The 16,433-nt window shown below is 44.0% G+C and overlaps 1 protein-coding gene across 2 annotated transcripts in view; it reads left to right on the top strand.

Annotated features, from left to right (window-relative positions):
• Acvr1 (activin A receptor type 1) overlaps window positions 1–16,433 on the top strand; it is a 123,026-nt gene that overhangs the window by 74,061 nt on the left and 32,532 nt on the right. For both annotated transcript variants that reach the window (XM_052724249.1, XM_052724250.1), the window contains exon 4: window positions 15,919–16,182. In XM_052724249.1, coding sequence (XP_052580209.1) covers window positions 15,919–16,182 — 264 coding nt within the window. The remainder of the gene's footprint in view (window positions 1–15,918; window positions 16,183–16,433) is intronic.

Raw genomic sequence — 16,433 nt, 5'->3', positions numbered from 1 at the left:
TTGAATACTAGGAACAGATAACAAAACCCATTGTTCTGAGTTGATAGGGAACTGGGTTTTTACTATTTAATAGTAAATAGTAAATAGATTTTACTATTTAATAGTAAATAGTAAATAGATTTTACTATTTAATAGACCACCACTACTATAATTCAGATATGGACCTGAATGTGGGATGCTGTTCTTCCCCCCATAACATTCTATGAGTACCCTAAGTTGGAGTGTTCTTGTCACATTTGTGGTTGACTTGGGTGCTGGCCACCATCTTTCCTCTTTATGACTTAACTTTGTGACCTGTCAGTAGTATATTCTATAAAAGGGACTTTTGCTTTGTATGTATTTACTAAGAATTAAAAAAAAAAAAAAAACCTGCTTGCAATACAGTTAACAATTGTAAAGTAAAATTTAGGTACAAAATGCTTAATTGAAAGAGATAAATAATAAGAAAGATAATAAAAGTCTGGTGCTGAGCTTTGTAGATTACATGTTGAAAAGAAAATAGACTCCCATTTAATATATACTGAGCGGCAGAAGCCTTCTAGTAACTATGTCTTGCTGAGGCCTCCTGATGATCTTGGGGCACATGTAAAAGTCACAGGCATTTTGTGTAATAGATTTCGATGTATAGACTTAGTCCATGAAACAAACAAAGGCATGCACCTGTGCTCCTATTCGGGGTACTGAGGGGAGAGAATAGCTTGAGCCCAAGAGTTCAAGACCAGCCAGGGCAGCACAGGGAGATACCACTACAAGCAAGCTATAAGCAAGCAAAAATGGGAGACGATTGGTCAGTGGATCCTATGGTACAGGTACACAGGCGAAGTAAATTCTGATGTGCTGTTGAAAAGTAGATGGGCTGTTGATAATGATAATATAGTCTACATTTCAAACCTAGGAGAAAGAATTTTGAATGGTGATTTTTTTTTAATCACAAAGAAATAATAAATATTTGAGGCATTAGATATATTTACTCTGATCTGAACATTATCTAGTGAGTGTTCAAATATACCAAAACAACACACAGTACAAGTAGATAGGTATAATTTTCGTGTGCCAACTCCCCTCTTATCTCTTTGTTTCTTAAATGTTTTTATTTTTCCTATCTCGCTTCTCTCCATCTCCTCTCTTCCATGGTGCTGGAGACCAAATGTTTGTGTTTCTTCAATGTTGATTAGAAACTGTGCTAACAGTTCAGTAATGGGTTGAAAGCAGTGATTGAGATAGCATTTGAATGTACTTCAGAATACTCCCCAAGTTCTGTGGAACTAATCAGGGCAAAACAAAATGAGGGTTCCTTTTCCCATTCAAATATGTAACCTTAGAAAATGCTGTTTATTATAGAAAATGTTAATCCCAATGACGAGAATAAGACCACTACCACAATTTAAAGCCAAATTTGAAGCAAGTTTTAATTAAATACCGGCTGTGTGGATGGGCTTAGGCCAGGTCCATACCCCGGTTCCTGGGAAATGGCCCTGAATCAAGTTTTGCAAGGGCTTGAGAAGGAAAACCCATAATTAATTGCATTTCCCATCAGGTCCAATCAGGGGCAAGCATACGTCCTGCTGTACCTGCAGTCTACATCCAATCAGAAGCAAGTGTGTATCCTGATGTATTTCCAGCCTGTGAAACTCCCACCCACACGTGATCAAGCACATCCTTGCAGATAGGTCAAACTTGTATAGGGCAGTGAAAAGCATGTGGCTTGTTATCTCCCATAAACTAGAGCCTCCAGCATTTTAGAAAGTATCCGTCCTTGAGCAAGAGGCTTGCAGATCAGAGGCATTTTTGTTTCATGGATCTCTTAGGCATAGTAATTAAAACTTAAAATGTGACTTTGGCTCTCACACTACTTTTTGACAATTATAGGTAACATTGGATATTTAATATGTTCCAGTTATTGCGTTTACTGCTTTATGTTATTTCTCATATTAATTATTATTTATTTTTCATAACCCTCCCCTAATAAGACAGGAGCATTTTTTTTTTTTTTTTTGGCTATACCTTTAGACTGGTTAAAGCTCCTGATGGTACACAGCCAACCAAGGCCTGCTATGAGAAACAATGCACTCGAGATTCAGCCTTTGATCCTCTTCAAAATTGTATATTGTTGCTGTAAGTTAGTGGCATCCATCTGCATTCATCTCCTCTGTGGTGCATGCTGGGATCCAGCTCGATGCAGTTTGTTGGAGAGGGTGAGAAGAGAGCCTGGGCAAGTGATGAGGCCCCTTCACCTGGGTTTGTGTTTTCCAGGTCTCTTGTCTGGTCTGTGGGTAATCATCTCTCATTTTCATTATCTGTACAACTCTAGCTGCAGGAAGAGTTTTGTTTGCTCTCACAGAGAAGAGCACTCGAGTCCTAATTACCTGTATATTCTTGCCTTTCCTTCCCACTAATAAGACTAATCATGCTCAAACACTGCTATTATGCCACCAGGGAGAAGGTGGAGTCTGCGAGTTGGACTCTTCTTTTGTCTCAGTGTGCATTTGCAGGTGGAAACCATGACATGGAGATTAAAAACGGGGCACTGCTCTTTTGGAAGTATTTCAAAGCTGAGACAACCCCCAGTTTACTGAATTGACGCACCACAGTTAGATCTGAAGGCAGCAAGGAAGTCTGGACTCGGGCACCGTTTTGTGGCAGAGTTTGGCCTTAAACTATTTTCTGTGTTGACGGGATTGTAGACTTTCCCGGGCCATCAGCACTCAGACTTTCCAGCCCAATTCCCCAATGAAGGAGGGAAGTGGGTAAGCTCAATAGACTTTTGTTAGGGTCCACAAAGGTGCCCCTCTTTGCCAGTGGGGGAAGAATAGAATGAACCTTTCTTTGAATTTCTTGTTATTGAGGCCTCAGGAAGTTCTTGAAGGGGTGACTGAATGTAAAAGCAATGTCTCAGTATTGAATCTGTTGCTTTCATTTCTTGTTACTGTCACTTACCCCCTTCGTTCCCAATAAAGTCTTTTGCTTTCCCCATATCATGACATGAGTTTCTTAAAGGAAAGAGGTGAGATGCACTGGGCCTTTTGCCACGAGCAGGGCCTAAAATGCGACTCTCTGATGAAGCCGCACATTCTCCCAGGATTGCTTCTGTTTTTTATCGAGTTTTCTTTGGTAACAAAGTGATTGTCTATGAACTTGTTGCAAGGTGAGCGGCTTGACAAAGGTCTCTTTCAGCCGCTCCTTCCTGGGAAATGTTTGCTCCTGCCATAAACTACAGCCACGTCTGTTTATTTAAGTGGAGAGTTTAGGAGCACGGGGGTAGTTAGTGCTCACCAAAACTAAAGATCAAACAAAATTAAGAGTTGAACAAATGGGCAACCAAGTTCCCTATGTAGGCAAATGAGGTGATTTTGCTTGTGGTCAATTGTGGTACACAGGACAGCAGTGCCCAAGCCTTCTCTGTTGTGAAGATGACCTCTGGATCGAGAGGAGAAATACCATTTTCTCTGTAGAGAAACTAGTGACACAGGAGGCCCTGTCAGGTGTCAGGTGCACGACTTTTACTTTTGAGGAAAAGAAAACCCATTTAGAAATTAATTTGCAACTCTTAAAGCACTGCTAACTGCCCTCCGGAACTTCCCCCTGCAGCCTGGGCTGACCCCAGGCAAGCTTCCATAGATAATGATTATTCCGAATAGTCTTAATTACCCAGAACTCAAGTCAATCCAAGATCCTGCTAGACACAAGGCCATGTTTTCCAAATCCTCATTATGACTCATGGCAAGAAACATTTGGAGTAGGACCCAGGGCAAGCATCAAGACCCACACATCTGAAAAGATAGCATCAGGAAACAGTGGTTACTTTTCTTCTTCTTCTTCTTCTTCTTCTTCTTCTTCTTCTTCTTCTTCTTCTTCTTCTTCTTCTTCTTCTTCTTCTTCTTCTTCTTCTTCTTCTTCTTCTCCCTATTCAGTCCATTATGTTTCACAGAAAAAAAAACAAAACAACAAAGCAAAACCCAAAGAGCCTCCTTTGGCTTTCCTACCCAGTAATGGGTCAAAGCCACAGCTTTAAAGGGGAAAAGCCCAGTGAGCTCCCCCAGAGTTCTCCGCCCAGTTCTGCTGAACCCCAGGTAGAAGACTTGACTCCCACCCAGCTTTAGCCACCGAAGCTGTTCTAGAATCGTCTATTGATTTATTATTTATTTTTACAGCTTCCTCCTCTGTCTGCAAGCCACTGACTTGACAGGAAGAGGGAAGTCTACATTTACACCTTTTCAGCCTGGGTCACAGCGCTGGGGCAGCTGTGGCCTGATTCTAATCGGCTGACCCTGAGCCCAGGAGCAGTGTACCCCAGAGCTGGCTGATGCTGCAGCTAATGCTCTTGTGAGTTAGTGCAGAGCGTGGACTTGCCGGGATAGGTGTCCTTTCGGGGTGTAGGAAGGAAAGAAGGAATAAGACTAAGGCAGGGAGATGTCTCTCTTGGGAATGTGGTGATAAAATTCACCTTACACATCAACAGCTCTCCAGTAGCTTTTATTCGAATGATGGTTTCGGTGGGAGGGAGAGTGGAGATGGCTCCTTCTCTCCGCCCTCCCTTGTTTTGCCTTCTGAATTCTAGTACCTACTCTAGGACAGATTGACAACCACTGAGAGCCACAGATGTATTCAGAGAAGTTGCGAAGAATAGAAAATGACAGCAATCCACAGTTCGGGTTTGAATTTGACTCTTGTGAAATGTAAGACACTGCAGAATGCCCTGGAGCATTCTAGTCATGCCTTCCCTTCCTCTTGACTTTATGTCCTAGTTAAATGCACATTTTCATTTTTGCAGGCTAGGATAATGTTTGATAGTCTGATGGTATCAGTTAAAATAAACCTGAAGGGAAGGTTCTTGACTGGATATAGGAATCTAGTATAGGGATCAGGAAAGAGACATGGCCCATCATCATCATTAAGCCAGCTTCCTATTTATTGTGCATCTTTGTGAGTCTTTCTGTGTTCTTTATCACTCTGTACAATGAAAGCAGTCCCTGCTTGCATCTTGTTGCAAGGAGCCATGGGAAGTGAATGCAATAGGTTGTTCACAGAGCAAGCCTTAGACCAAGAAGCTGAGGGTTGGTCATGTTCCCTGTGTTATCGCTAGTGCCTAAGACATTGCCTCGTCTATTGTGGTTTGAGTAAGAATGGCCCCCATAGACTCATATATTTGAATGCTTAGTCACCAGGGAGTGGCAGTATTTGAGAAGGATTAGGAGGTGTGGCCTTGTTGGAGGAAGTGTGTAGCTGGAGTTTTCTCTAGTCCTGCCTGGCCTACGGTCAGGACAAATCTCTCTCACGCGCCAGTCCCATAGCTGCTTAGACTCAACCAGGTAAACACACAGAGACTTATATTGCTTATAAACTGTATGGCCATGGCAGGCTTCTTGCTAACTGTTCTTATATCTTAAATCAACCCATTTCTATTAATCTATAAGTTGCCATGTGGCTTGTGGTTTACCGGTACCTTACATCTCGCTTGTCATGGCAGCGCTGGCAGCGTCTCTCTGCCTCAGCCTTCCACTTCCCAGAATTCTCCTCTCTCCTTGTCCTGCCTGTACTTCCTGCCTGGCTACTGGCCAATCAGTGTTTTATTTATTAACCAATCAGAGCAACACATTTAACATACAGAACATCCCACAGCAGAAGTGTGTCTTTGAGGGTGGGCTTTGAGATTTCAAAAGCCCATGCCCAGCTCATTCTCTCTTTACATCTCTGGATCAGGATGTAACTTCCAGCGACTGCTCTAGAGCAAGGAGTGCCACCATGCTCCCACCATGGCCTTGACACAATGATAATGGACCGTGTAAGCAAGCCCCCAATTAAATGCTTCTTTTATAAGAGTTGCCTTGGTCATGGTGTCCCTTCACAGCAATAGAACAGTGACTAAAACATCTATCATTAGTGCTCAGTAAATATTTGACACATGAATAAATAATGTTGGCTGCAATCATAGCTTTTGAAATATAAAAACGGTAGCATGATAAGAACCAGAGGGACTGGTCTGAGCTGTGGAGATGATAGATGGACACACACACCCTTTCAAGACCTTTATTTTGAGTTTAGAACAAGAATAGGTTAAGATCCTTCAGTCCGTAGTTACTGTAAGTATCAGCTGTGAACACAGCCACATCTGTGATGCAGTTATAGGTAAGAGGTGAGTTTTAGTGCCCAGGAATCGCAACCAAGTTGGGTAAACCGAGGCTACAACACAACCCTAGTACTCTGCTTACAGGGGTTTTCACCTCACAGACATTGGGGTTGGCAGTGCAAGGAGGAAGTGCTGGAAGAATGAACAGGCATTGAACCAGCAAGGAAGGGATTCAAGAGGGCATTTTAGGCAGGAGATAGGTGGAGCCCAGAGAAGAGCAAGCATGGGGGAGGGGGAGAGATGGGAGGGGCACTGAAAGTCAGGGGAGGGATTACTCAGGATCCAGAGCCTTGTGCCTAAGGTGTTTGCCATATGCGCTGAAGGCAGTGGTGAGTTACAGAACAGGTCCATGGGGGCAGATCATAGACCATGGCAAGACGAGGAGAAGAGGAATAAGCAAAAACGAGTCCTCTCACAGTTAATAAAATCACTCATTTCTTTATTATTTTGCACATGTGCTTGTATGTGTGTGCACATGCCCTTGCACGCCCTGGTGTGCATATGGAGATCAGAGGACAACTTTGGGCAGTAAGTTCTTCCTTCCACCTTTATGTAGGTCCCAGGGATTGAACTCGGGTCCTTAGGCTCCCACTCTTAATCTCCATGTCTCCTGCCCACCCTTGCAGTTTTGAGGCACGCCGATCCACATGCTGTACTTTTAAAGGCCTCCCCAAAGAGCACAACTAAGTATGGGCAACTGAAAAAGACTTAAATTCTAAAAGTAAAGCTTCATTACAGGTAGCTCGTCAATAATAAAACGACGATGGTACAACAATAATCATCTAATCATTCCACAGTCATTTTTTTTTTTTTTTTTTTTTTTTAATGAGAACAAGTTTGGGCTGCTGACTTTTCTAGCAACTTTTGCAGGACATTTAAACCCTTCTGAGCTGGCCTTTTGTTCCCAGGTTGCTATGGAGCGTCGTCAATAAGCGCAGCTCAGAATAACCCAGACAGTGAACTGAGAGGTACAGCTTGCTCTCACTTGGCATGCCGGCTGGCCAGGTGACACTGTTTTCCTTGCTCTCATCTTGGGAGGAGCACTGGGCAGCTGGTTGGCTTGGCAGCTGGGCAAGGTGCATGTCTGTTGGCTGCCTCGAGTTTGAACCGCAACCAAGACTTGCCTCCCTCCTGAGCATGTGCAGGACCCGGCAGCTGATAGCATCTGAAAATAGTTCACTGCGCACCTGTCCCTTGTACACCAGTGCCTGGCCGGCTGCCATTTAGGACAGTGTGGACTCGCTTGGTAGACAGGTGAGGTGCTGAGCAGATTTTAATGGTTTGTAGGAAGATCTGGGGACTTTGGCTCTACTTAAAGAATGAAAAGAACAAAACAAAACAAAAAAGCAGGCAAGCAAGCAAGCAATACGTTTTGAGCAGGTTCATTCTGTACTTGTGGTTGTTGGGGTCTCGGTGGGCATCTATGCCAAGAATGTGTCTGAAGCCTCCATGTCAGTCTCTTTGCTCAGCTAAGTAGTGAGTGGCCTGATAGACTATGGTGTGAGTGTCTCTTAGAAGGAAAAACAGGCATAATTTCTGCTTTAGAAAGCGAAACATTAACCTGTTTTATTTCATCTCATACCCACTCATCAATTCCCAGTGGTTGCCAGTGGACGGCTCCCATGAGGTGTTTCTCTTGTTAAGCTGTTATTTCTCAGTAGTGGGATTGTGGGCTCTTGTATTTACAGAATGGAACCACAGTATGCTGAGTGCTGTTGACCTCTCACAATTCCTTCCAGTTCCTTCTGGGCTTTCATTTCTTCAGTGGCCTTGGCACGCTGGGGAGGATGGCAGCGGGCTCTGCAAGGACATACTTCTGGAATGACTGGTGGTGTTGGAGCTACTATTTAAAGTGAGCCTTCATAGATACCTGGGTTATCTTTAGACCGTCAGTGATCCGGGCCTGCAAGAGCCTAAGGGAGTCTTCGGAAACTCTTGCCTGTTGTGTTTAGATATTCTTGCCCCTCAGCCAGAGGCCTCGTGACACACCTCAGATTTAGCCGGTGTTCTTCTGCCAAGGTCCAAGATGATTGTAGAAGCTAGGGATGGCTCGGCATGCTGCAGGGATTGAGAGAGGATTGAAAGAGCAGTCCCCTGCACAGCCATGAGAAAGGCTTTCCTTTTCCACATTGAGTGTAGGTACCTGGAACCTTTCTATGGGCTAGCACTAAAAAGGTGCTCAAAATGGCTCAAACTCCACCTTCCTATGGTGACTATAGTGTCTTTAATCTGTGGCTCATAAATCAGTTTTCTCCAGTGTGTTGAATTCTTCTTGTTCATTTGAATTAGACTGGTAGGAAAGAAGTTCCTGAGGTTGCAAAGGTCCTCACACTGATGCACGAGGCATACTTGTGCAGCCAGCAGCATGGGGTCATGTCTCCATCAGCTGGCAATGGAACACTGAACCATATCAGCCCTTAGCAATGCATTGGAAAATTGGGTGGGATGCGGCAGTAACAGTATCAGAAGTTTGGACCGTGCCGCAGCCCATTCTCCTTTTCTTAACTGTCAATCAGAAGGAAGTCTTGAATTCATTGTTTCCTTTGCTTCTTTGGGATGGGTGGGGTAGGGAGCAAGGGAGGATAATTGAGTAATTCAAGACATTTTACTTTTACCTTTGGTGCATCAGCAGGCCTCCTCTGAGACTGTTGTTAAGCAAACTACAGTCCCACACAATGTTGGAAGGGTTTATCTCTGGTTAAAACACCCTTGAAGGATGAAAGGATGGGCTAGCAGTTTCCTGTGATTTCTAAGTGGACAAGCCTGGAGGAGATCTGGCTCCTCAGTCTCTAGAGAAGGTTAGCACGCGGGACACAGAGAGAGGGAGAGAGAGCACAAACATAGCCGCTGGGCTATTCAGTCACTCCTTCATTGGCTAGTTCGTGTGGCATTCCCTGTTTAAGGTTTTCTTTCAAACTGAAAATTTCAGTTTAGATCCTGGGGTGGGGGTGGGGGGGAGACCTCAGAAGCAAGCCCCCAGACCACTCCCTGCACTACCACAGCATCCAGGCTGAGATGGAGGCATCCCCAGCCCCCTGCTCCTCCTTCCTTCCAAATCCAAAGAGAACAACTTCTCTGAACCATTCATAATTCACTGGGACCGCCGCCTTCTTCCTCCAGGCTCTGTCATGCCCTCTAAACTGGAGCTTTGTTCAGACATTGACTTGTGTGGAGCAACAGTGATATATTTGGCCTGTGAAAATATTCCTTCAAACGTAATTCCCTTCAGGCCTGTAGCCCTTTGTTCTGTGAAGCATTGCTTCAAGAGGCTTGCAGACACAGTGAAGAGGTCATTATTCTGTTATTTTCTTCCGGGTTGAGGAGTTGCCTCCTAGACTGGGTGCCTATGTTAGAGCCAAGTCTGGGGCTTTCGGAGGGTCATAAGAAACAAGGAAAAGGCCGGCCAATGCTGTCTACGGTTACTACCCATAGTATTCCTTAATCTCTTAGTCACTTGAACACAGGCTGAGCTTTTGGCTTTGAAGCAGAAGTTGTAGCTGCTGCAATAGGCTTAATTTGTGGGGATTATTTCAGAGACACAGAGTCAGCCCAGGCACGAAATAAACAGATGGCAACCTCCCTGCTGGACCCCCCCCCCCCCTCAGCTTCAGCAGATCAAATGCAGGATGACTTAGGGCTCCTCATTACCTGCAGCAAAGCGTGAAGGGGAAAGTGAGAACTCACTCTTCCTTCCTCATTCTCTACTGAACTGGCCATCAGAAAAAAAATGGCCGCAAAGACCAGGGGCAGATTTGTTCTGCTGGGCAGACAGGGGCTGTATGGATCACTCCAAACTGATTGGCCTTGAACGTGCTTCCTGTGTTAATGACCTTGATCAAGGGAGCATCCTAGCAGCCCAGAGTCCATTGAACAGCCAGCCAAAGGAAGACCACCCACGAAGCCCAGCTGTTTTATGAGTGTGTGTGTTAAAGAGTTCCTTATTTAAGGCATGCTTGCATTTTACTTCTGGCCTCTGATAAACAAACAAGCTCTCACACACCAAAAGCTTGCATTCTCATAGAAAGCACTGATTTTTCCACACATTGGGAGCCTGAGCAGTGAGCAGATGTGATGGTGCAATGGGCCCCTCTAGGAGGAAATGATTTGCATGGACATGCCGGCAGGTGACTAAGCCTTGCCTGAAGATCAGTGCTGACATTTGAAGATTTTATGGGCTCAGTCTGCTCTGAAAACCAGCATCAGGTCTCTTCCCACCCATGAATGTTTTCTGTGAATGGAAAAATTCATGCTGAAGCAAATACCCATCAGGTTGGTACAGCCAAGTACAGAGGTTGCTGCTCGTAGGTGTAGGTCCCATCCTCCTGTTGTTGACCATCAGAGCACAGGGCTGGGGAGCCATCAATTCTGGAAGTGCTAGTCTCTAGCAGGCAAGGCGAGATCCACTAAATAGATTCAATGCTGTCAGGGTAGGAATAAACATCCAATATGGAGGGATTCCATAAAGAAAGGATGAGACCCTGTAGCAGAAAGCGGCTTCCTGAGGACTCCCCAAGTTCTGAAGAGGGCAGGATGAAGAGCTGTGTGAGTCAGACTGTAGTCTGTCTTGCAAATGAGAGAAACTAAAGACCATCAGCCTGTGTGGTTGCATGAATGGGCACGCCACTCATGGAGTTAGAAAACACTCAGGAGGGATGCATTTGGAGTAGCTACATCCCAAGTTCCAAAGGCGTGGCCTTTCATGCTGCCATTCTATTGTAGAGTCGTTTTTGACTCCCTCTTTTCTCTCATAGCTCTTGAAATCTGTTTGTTTCTTGGCTTTGCAACTTTATTAAGTATCAGTATCTCTGATTTAAAAAAAAAAAAAAGGAGTAAGCTGTCGATTCCCCATAGGACTGTGTAGACTGAGAGAGCATTTGGGCCCCTGGTGTATTTTAGCCCCAAACATACAACCTGCCTTCTTGCCAAAGGATCAAGTGCCCTTCAGTAGACATTCCGGATAGACCTTTTGTGTTTCTGTCTGAGGAGCAGGCTTGCTGGCAATGAAACCTGGCATTGCAAAATCCTTCCTTAAGCCTTTGTTTAATGCCAGAGATCTCAAATGCTTGCAAATTCTGGAGGGGTGCCAAACAGTGCTCCCAGATTAGGAGATGGGTGGAAGGACTCCCATAATCTATAAACCTAATATAAACTGCCATTTCAAATGAATGAATCGTTTGGACTGCTGGAAGGAGGCCAAGGATGTTTGGAGTTCCCTTTTTAGCTTATACAAGTTCTGCACTATTGGGTTTTTATAATCACCTTCTAATTGCTACATTATTATTTACGCTGCTTTGAGGTAAGCCCGTTAAAAACTCAGCCTGTCCCCTTTTTGCTGACCCTTAGCTACAGGATAGTTTACTTGCAGCATTCTCATCTGTCTTGTATCAAGGATCTTAGTGGGCTTTTATGCACCATATAGAAGGAAAATCTATTTGAACGCTGTAAGCATTACGTGGTACACCAGTAGGCAGGCGGAGACAGGCAAGCCTGTGGGACTGTGAAGTTCCAGTTCAGCATAAATGTGAACAATTTTACTAGGAAGCACAAGATTGTCCCAAGTTAGCAACAGTTTGAAAAAATCCCTGCTGCCCTTTGCTTTGCCTCTTCCATTGTGGGTCTGGAGTCATCTAATAGGTGTGTCCAGACCGTGACCTGAGCCTTGCCTAGAACAAGAAAAACCTTTCTAAAGATTTGGCTGCTGGGACCTCTTGGGGACTCCCTGCGTGTGCCTCTGGCTTGCAGAACAACCCGATCCGGTGCCACTCCGGTGGCTTCTCCCTTGATAGGAAGCAGCCATCCTTTGTGGTCAGAATTTTCCAGTCTGTTCCCAGCCAGCTCCAGCTGTGAGCGTTTTCACACGGCCCTGGGTCTGGTGATGCAAAGAGCAAAGAGTAAACGGAGCCAGCCATAACACTGAGTAATGCCAGGAGATGCCTTCTAGAACAAACAATGTGGGTGAGCTGTACAGAGAGGGAATACCTCTGGCTTGACATTTAAATTACTGAATTATTTAAATGAATGTCGATTAGGTGGAGTAGGCTTGCTGCCTTCTGCCGGGGCACTTCCTGGTTATTTGCACAGGCAGGTGTGAAGACTTTATTCACTTTAGATATCACACTTCCTGTCGCACCGTGGAGGAGGAGCAGCGTATGACACTATTATCCTGTATTGATATCACAGTCTGAGAGGTTAGGAACCCACTCATTCTTATATCTAACCCTAAAAGGTATCCACTAGCCCATCACCCAGCCCAAATAAAATATCACAGGCCCACACATGTTATGGTGAATGTTAAATTTGACCAGACTGAAAAAGTGAGTCATGAGCATTTTGAGGCTTCTGTATTCCTAAGAATTGTAGATATTAACATCTGAATATGTTCTGCCTTCCTTTTAGCCTTTGTTGAATTAGTAATCCTACTTCAGAAAATCGCTTTGACTTCTCTTCAAACTAACCCAGACTGCCATCTTATATTATGAATTTAAGGTCCTCATTAATAGTGTGTGTGTGTATGTGTGTGTGTGTGTGTGTGTGTGTGTGTGTGTGTGTGTGTGTGTGTGTAAAATAAGTGCATAAAGGATTTACTAATTAGTTTTATGGGAATGTACCAATTAAATAAATGAAATGTTGGGAGGAAAGCATTAGAAAACCAGATCTGATGAAGGTTTTGTACTCATGCTTGGCTCCTGGTTCTGTATCAAAGATGGAGCTAGTTATTATATACTTTTAATAGCCATTCTCCATTGGCCTTTTTCCCTTGGTCCTGAGTATGGAGAGCAAGGATATGTAAACCATGTGTTTTGATATTTGATTGAAAAGAACCACCAACAGAAAAGTGGTCAGTAGCTCTTATTTCTGTCTATACAACTGCAAGAAGTATGTAGAAGGTTGAAGGAGATGTAATTGAGACTGCAGGAGTAAGAGCTGATCAAGGTTAGTGCCGTTTCATGCCTGTGTACAAGACAGAAGTGGGCTCAGTGAGTTGAAGTTCACTAAATGATAAAATTACTGGAGGTTTCTTGCTTCTGGTAAAACTCTTTAGGTTATATCCAAACATCTGTCAGACTATATATCCTGTCAAAAACTAGAAATGTTGGGAAAGTGGTGTTTCTTCCTGTGTCTGGCTATAGAGTTTAATTTCAGGTACTACTTTGCAAACAGCTCACATAAGAAACATACTATTAGAACCACAAAGTGTGAATCTTTGATGTCTTGGACCGAACATTTATTTGTTTGTTGGTTTTACCTCTTTGTTTATTGTGATGCTGTAGATCAGTGGTTCTTCAGCCAGTGGGTTGCGGCCCCATTGGGGGTCAAATGACCCACTCACAAGGGTCACCTAAGACCATCAGAAAACACAGATATTTACATTATGATTCATAACAGTAGCAAAATTACAGTTATGAAGTAGCAATGAAAATAATTTTATGATTGGGGGTCACCACAGCATGAGGAACTCTATTAAAGAGTTGCAGCGTTAGGAAGGTTGAGAACTGCTGCTGTAGATAAACCTGGGCACCTTATCCATGCACCATGCGCTTCTCTGTGAGCTGTAGCCCCATTCTCTGACCTCCTGTTCCACAGGCTCGGTAATGGATGCCATCTTTACAGTTTGTTGTTGTTCATGGTGCAGTGCGGTGACTAACTGATATTTGATTATCCATCGTCTGTCTGTGAATCGCCACTCCTTTATTTTGTTTTCATTTGACCTCTTCATCCCCAACCCAGTATTGGCAGATACGCTTTTCAATGTATTAGGTATTTTCTTGGATAAATATGATTAAAAATTATCTACAATTAAAATGTTTGTGTTTTAAATTTGTATCCGTTGCCTTATTTCAGTCTTTAAAATACAGTCATTTAGTTCCTGTTTCAGGTCACACACAAATCAATATGACACCATTAACTTCCCACATAACTCCCCTCCCCCATTCAGTTCCTTCTCAAGAACATCACCTGTTGGGCAGCATAGTTGGCAGTTCTCAGCCCAGCTTCATGCCATTCAAGAGTGGCAAGCATGTCTAGACTCCCTAGAAATATTATCTTTCAAATCTCTTTCGGCCAGTGTAAACTTTTTGCTGGATTGTGTCTCTCTATATACATATATATGATTTTTATTCTCATAGAAATAGATAGGTGCAGGGATATTGCTTGGATCTCTCTAGGCAGGGAAAATAAAGACTCTCTCTTTGCTCATTAAAGTTTTTACTCATTAAAAGTGTCTGAAGGCTCTTGATTCTCAGGGGTTAGACTGGTGACATACATAGCACCGGCCGAGGCTATTTTGGATTTTCTGCTTTCAGGCATGTCTTTGCTTTTGGATGAGCCCCTTGTGGTTTTCAAAAGACCTAGCAAGTCAATTATAAACAGAGGGCCATGTCTGTGCGTCTGCATGGACTTACGCTGTGGGATGCAGCACCCACATGACAGCGGGCAGTGAACTATATTTCCACTTCTTTGAAGAGGGAAGAAGAAAGATTAAAAACACATTTTTCTTTTTGAGATAACCCACATCTCTATACACACCCACACAAATCTGTGTAAATGAACTTGACATTTTCAAAGACCTGACTTTAAGGTCTTCTCTTAAAAGCACAGCCACCCGACCTCTTTTTCTTTTTCTTTTCTTTCCTTTTTTTTTTTGTTTTCTTTCTTTCTTTTTCCTTTTTGTTTCCCTTATAAAGAAAATGGCAGTTATTTCACAGAGCTGCTGTTGAGAGTTCAAGGATCAGAGGGGAGCTCTTTGGGCCACAGACCTTGGGAGAGACTTGCTCCGGAGGCCGGATTTCCTTGAATAGGGCTTTGGTGACAGTGGCCTTGGCTAACTAAGGAAAAGCCGTTAGGACTGGACTGTACAAGTTCTGTCTTCACTTGGCCCCCGGCTGGCTGAAAGTGTTGGAAGCAGCAAGTCTGAACTAATCATCCTGATGAGGGAGGAGGAAAGAGTGATGTGAAAATGGAGCTGCAAATAAGTGTTTTCAGAAAGACAACTGGGAGGTCTGATGAAGTGGGCCTCCCCTGTGATACGGTTCTGTCTCACTTTGTTTTGCATCTCCGTGGCGTCACCGGGAACGGCCTGGTCCCTGGTCCTATCTGTTACCTAATTGTTTAAATATCATTACCCTCCCTTTGTTTGTGCCCTCAGCCTGAGTATTTGATACCAGTTCCCCGCCCCCTTATTCCCTACCAGTAGACAGTTCTTAAGAGTTGCTAGTTACGACTTTAACCAATGTACAGACTCCAGTGTTATCATAGCATATCCAGTTATCATATCCAGTGTGGTCTAGCGTCTAGCTGAAAATGTTGAGAACTTGGATTTGTGCTATAGACTCTTCTACAAGTAAGTGTGTTCTGAAGTCCTCAACTCAATGCTTGCTTAGGGGGGCAGAGCTGGCAGGAACTGGTGCTAACAGTTGGCATGTGTTTATTTAGGAGCCCTTTTTAGGGGGGTATAAAATAAAGGTGATGAATAGTATGTTCCCATCAAATATTTTGTTTAGAAGCAGAAACTGGGGATATGAGAGAGGGGTTCCACATCAGGAGTCTGGACAGCCTGTTGCCAGTCTCTGTCCTAGCATGTTCTTAAGGAGGCTGCACAGCATAGACAGATGTACTCGTAGGCTGAGATGCGATTATTATTTGGTTGAATGACAGTCGTGGAGTGTAGACATCTGCCAGTGGTGATGACTCTGTGGATTTGGGGTGATCGGAGGAAAACCTGATTTTTTTTCTCCGAGAGGGATGTAGCTTACACAAGTGAATTGTTTTTCCTTCTTCCCTCTCCTTTGCAGATGAGAAGCCCAAAGTCAACTCGAAACTTTACATGTGTGTTTGTGAGGGCCTCTCCTGTGGGAACGAGGACCACTGTGAGGGCCAGCAGTGTTTTTCGTCTCTGAGCATCAACGATGGCTTCCACGTCTACCAGAAGGGCTGCTTTCAGGTTTATGAGCAGGGGAAGATGACGTGTAAGACCCCTCCATCACCCGGCCAAGCTGTGGAATGTTGCCAAGGGGATTGGTGTAACAGGAACATCACAGCTCAGCTGCCCACTAAAGGTTCCCATGGCTTCTTCTATTTCTAGATCAAGGGGTTTTGTTAATGTTGCCCCAAGTCTGTGTGGGTTAAGGACCTGTGTGGCTAGGAGCTTTCCTCCTACACCCTGAACCAGAGCTGATGGTCCATGGAAGGTCAGTCTGGGTGAAGAAGAGAAAGGCCTTTAGAATCTAAAAGGAGAATGAGCATTTTGGGGAAAGTGAGTGATGTGACATTCATTGAGAGGACAGATTTAGGGAATGATTTTGCTGAC

This window comes from Peromyscus californicus, unplaced genomic scaffold (assembly GCF_007827085.1).
Source record: "Peromyscus californicus insignis strain IS unplaced genomic scaffold, ASM782708v3 Scaffold_7__1_contigs__length_154581171, whole genome shotgun sequence".
NCBI lineage: Eukaryota > Metazoa > Chordata > Mammalia > Rodentia > Cricetidae > Peromyscus > Peromyscus californicus.
Note: the sequence above shows the minus strand (reverse complement) of the source record. Positions and strands in the feature narration are given on the sequence as shown.